Below are 3813 nucleotides of genomic sequence, written 5' to 3'. Positions count from 1 at the left end.
GCGGCCTCAGGCACTTGACACTTACTAGCTGTGTGACTCTGGGCAAGTCACTTAACCCTGATTGCAAGAAAATAAAATTAAACAAATAAAATGTCTTGCCAGCTTTAGAGAATTATGGTGAAGATCAGAGAAAATATGGATGGGAAAGCCCCGTATGAAGGGCCTGCTATGGTTACTATCCTAATCGTCACCTCCTCTTGGTGTTTGCTCAGGCCTTCCTTAGGCCGTGAGAGGGATGGGAGGAGAGAGCTAAGGAAGAGAGAAGAGGACACAGCTGGTCCCCTTTGGGAGCTGTGTACTGAAAGACGAAGCTTCTCTCACACACAGAGCCGTTATTTAACACTTCAGGGCCCGAGGGAGGAGTTCTCCAGGAAAACAGAGAAAGGGAGAAATTTCTGGGGGTTGTTCCTCTCAAGAAAGGCTTCCTGGAGGAAGCAGGACTGAGTTGGTCTCTGAAGACCAAGATAGCCTTGGAGAGAAGGAAAGGAGGAAAATGGGTATTTCAGGTAGAAGAAAGGTGAACGAACCAGGTGGGAATGAACCACATGGAGGAGAGGACAAGAGGAGACAACTTGGGGGTGGGGGTAGGGGTAGGAATGTGTGTGATAGGGAGCTGTAGGAAATCGGGGTGGAGAGAGGTTGGAGCCACATTGTGAAAGGCTTTGAATGTCAGGTCCAAGAGTGTGATTTTGTGTGGGGAGAGCTGTCATAGCAACAACCATTGAATAAGCACCTGCTGTATACAGAATACAGTGCCAGGAGTGCAGCGCCTATCCTCAGGGAATCACGTTTTAGTTGGAGGATTAGACAGACAAAAAGATCTTCTTATTGTAAGGACTGTGAGAGAAGTATGAAACAAAGTGTTGGGCGAGGGCCCTCCCGTGCGGGGAAGGGGTTAATCCTGGCAGATGAGGCCCTACAGTAAGAGTGGCCTGATGGATTCATGAAACCTCACAGCTGGATGGACCGGTTCAAGAGAGCATCCAGGCCATCCTCTTCCTGTGACATGGAGGATGTCCAAGCTGGGTGACTGGGCGCCTCGTGGCTTGGGAGGTGGCCAGGCTCGGTGAACACTGACCCCACCATCACCACGAACTAGGAATAGTTCGAAAGCCGAACTTAGAACTCAGAAAGCCGAGTTCTAGCCCTCGCTGGCGCAGGGGTCTTGGGCCTGTTGTAGGATTTAGAGCAACAAGAGGCCTTGGAGAGGCTACCTATTTTACAGATGAGCAAACTGAGGCCTAGAGGCAAAGGGATTGCTCAAAGCCCTGCAAGTAGTAAGTGCAAGGGATTGTTAATATTACTAATAGTATAATTCAGTTGTATGTGCGTATATTATATTACTATTAATCATTCCTATTGCCGTAGCACTTTGAGGTTTCAATCAACAGCAAGCAATTGAATAAGTGCCTATTATGTGCCAAGGCCTGTGCTAGGCACTGGGGATCCCAGTGTTCCAAATAAATCAGACCCTGCCCTCAGTAAAGGCCGGAACTGGAAGGGAAGCCATCTGATCCCCATCATTTTATGGATGAGGAAACTGAGACCCCTTGCCCAGGGTCATACAGGCAGTAAGTGACAAAGACAGGATTTGAACCTTTGTCTTTTGACCCCAGTGCTAGTGTTCTTTTCACTGTCATCAACCTTGTGAAGGAGAAGAGTATAAGTATCCTTATCACCATTTTACAGATGAGGAAACTGAGTTTTAGCGGACCAAAGGTTCTTGCCTGGGGTCCCATAGCTAGTCAGTGAGTGTCTCAGCTGGGATCTGAGCCCAGTTCTCCGGCTCTCCTCCCTCTGCTCCTACGTGGCATTTGTGGGATTTTGAGATGCCTTCGAGGAGCCCTCCCTGCCAACGTCAAGGCTGAGCTCCGACTGAAAGTTGGCCTCGGACTGGCTTGCGGTGTCTCCGCTTCTCAGCCCTGTCGCCATTGCTCTCGAGCTGGGAGGCCCTGGGCAGGGCATCTGGGCCACCAAACGCCCTCACCAGCCGAGACACAGATTGGTTTGGGTCACAATTATTCAGTGAGCCCCGAGACTTACTTCTGTTTTTTGTTTGTTTTTCTCTGGACAGGTCTTCACACAACGAGCTAGAAAAGCATAGGTAAGTGCCCAAAAGCCTTTTTTTTTTTTTTATCATGCTATAGAATGGCTTTCCCATATCCAAATTTCTGTCTGTCCATCTGTCCCCATGGCAGGTTAGAGGAGGCCTGGAGTTGGCTCAGTAGACATGTCTGAATTCCTTCAGTTCTGCCTCTGGGCTAGCGTGGCTTGACAGGTCTGTCCTCTGATTTTCTCCTTACACTGAGCATGGGCAGAACTCCTTTCCTCTCTCTTGGCACCCCTCCCTCGGCTCCTGCTGCTTTTTTTAAGGGCTGTATCTATATAAATGTTTATGGGGAAATCGAAGCTTTTTCGGGGGGAGGGTGGTTGTCAGGCTGGGGCCCAGTTGGATCCCACCAAAGAAGCTGCTGCTGGGATTAGCTTGTCGATGGTTACCCAGGGGGAGTCTGGGTTTCTTGGGATCCCGTGTGGGAGAAGGAGGTTCCTTGTAGAGAGGAGTGGAGCCAGGCTGGACGGGCCTGAGCATCCAGCTGGGCTCGAACCATAGAGTCAACAATAACTCACGTGTGGACAGAACTCTTCATGGCCACAAATGAATTCACCAAAAGAGGCTGGGCTCCTGGGCTTTCTAAGACTCTCTTAGTGGGAGTTTAGTCCTGCCAGGTCCCTACCAGACTAGAAAGGCTTCACAGGTAGTCAATCAACAAACATCTATTAAGTACCTACCGTGAGCCAGGTGTGTGTTAAGAGCTGGAAGTACAAAGATAAGTATGAAACAATCCCTGCCCTCTAGGGCATTATTATTATAATTTTGTTAATAATCATTATAATTTATTATAATAAGTCCATTTTTCTTAAGGGAGACAATATGTATCCATCCAAGATTGGGGTTGTGTTTATTTGAGCACGTCTGTGGTTTGTTTTATCAGCATATCGGGAGCCTTCCTAGCAGGACCTTGAACCAAAGGAAACCCCTGTCTGCGACTTGTAGCTCTAGATTGCTGCCTGGACACACTGAGAAGTTCGGGGACTAGCCCAGGGTCATATAGGCAGTAGATGACAGAAATGGAGCCTTGAATTCAGGTCTTTCTGACTCTGACTGAACTTAGCCCTATGCCATACCACACTACCTTCCATATGTATTTATAAAAATAAATGCAATTTTGGGATGGAGGCACCCTCAGCTGGAGGGATATGGAAAAGTCTTCTGTAGGATGGAGGGTTTGATCTGAGCTTTGAAGGAAACTGGGATTCAGAGAGGCAACTGCGACCCGATGAGTGCATGGCCTGGGGCTATAATTATAACTCAGTTTTCTCTACCCCATTCAGCTTTACAAATAGTGCACGTTTTATTATTTCCATTTCACAGATGAGGAAAACTGAGTCCCAGAGAATTTCGATACTTTCCCCCCATGATTACATAGCTAATGAGTACCATAGCTAAAATTTGAACCCAGGAAGGCCTCCTAACTCCCAATACTAACTTGTGCTTAGTGTTTAGCAGTGGGGTGGGAACTAAGAGACCATACAGTTCAGCATCCTCATTTTAGAGACAGGAAAACGGAGACTGAGAGGTCTTTGCTGAAAGTGGCCTGGGCTGTAAGGTGCCCAGATATCTGACTTTAAAGGCAAAGCTCTTTCTGTTATACCACAGCCCTGAACTGTGTGTGTGTTGATCAAGAACTAGACCAGTGAGGTGCACATTTATGCAAGATGGATTTAACTATTTGAGCACAACAGCTTGTGAAA

The 3813-nt window shown here is 47.7% G+C and overlaps 1 protein-coding gene across 1 annotated transcript in view; it reads left to right on the top strand.

Annotated features, from left to right (window-relative positions):
• Positions 1-3813, top strand: part of MXD4 (MAX dimerization protein 4) — a 57466-nt gene that overhangs the window by 12992 nt on the left and 40661 nt on the right. The window contains exon 3 of the mRNA XM_027836072.1: positions 2075-2104. Coding sequence (XP_027691873.1) covers positions 2075-2104 — 30 coding nt within the window. The remainder of the gene's footprint in view (positions 1-2074; positions 2105-3813) is intronic.

The sequence above is a fragment of the Vombatus ursinus genome, unplaced genomic scaffold (genome assembly GCF_900497805.2).
Source record: "Vombatus ursinus unplaced genomic scaffold, bare-nosed wombat genome assembly UNPS02014818.1, whole genome shotgun sequence".
NCBI lineage: Eukaryota > Metazoa > Chordata > Mammalia > Diprotodontia > Vombatidae > Vombatus > Vombatus ursinus.
This window is presented reverse-complemented; position numbering and strand designations above follow the sequence as displayed.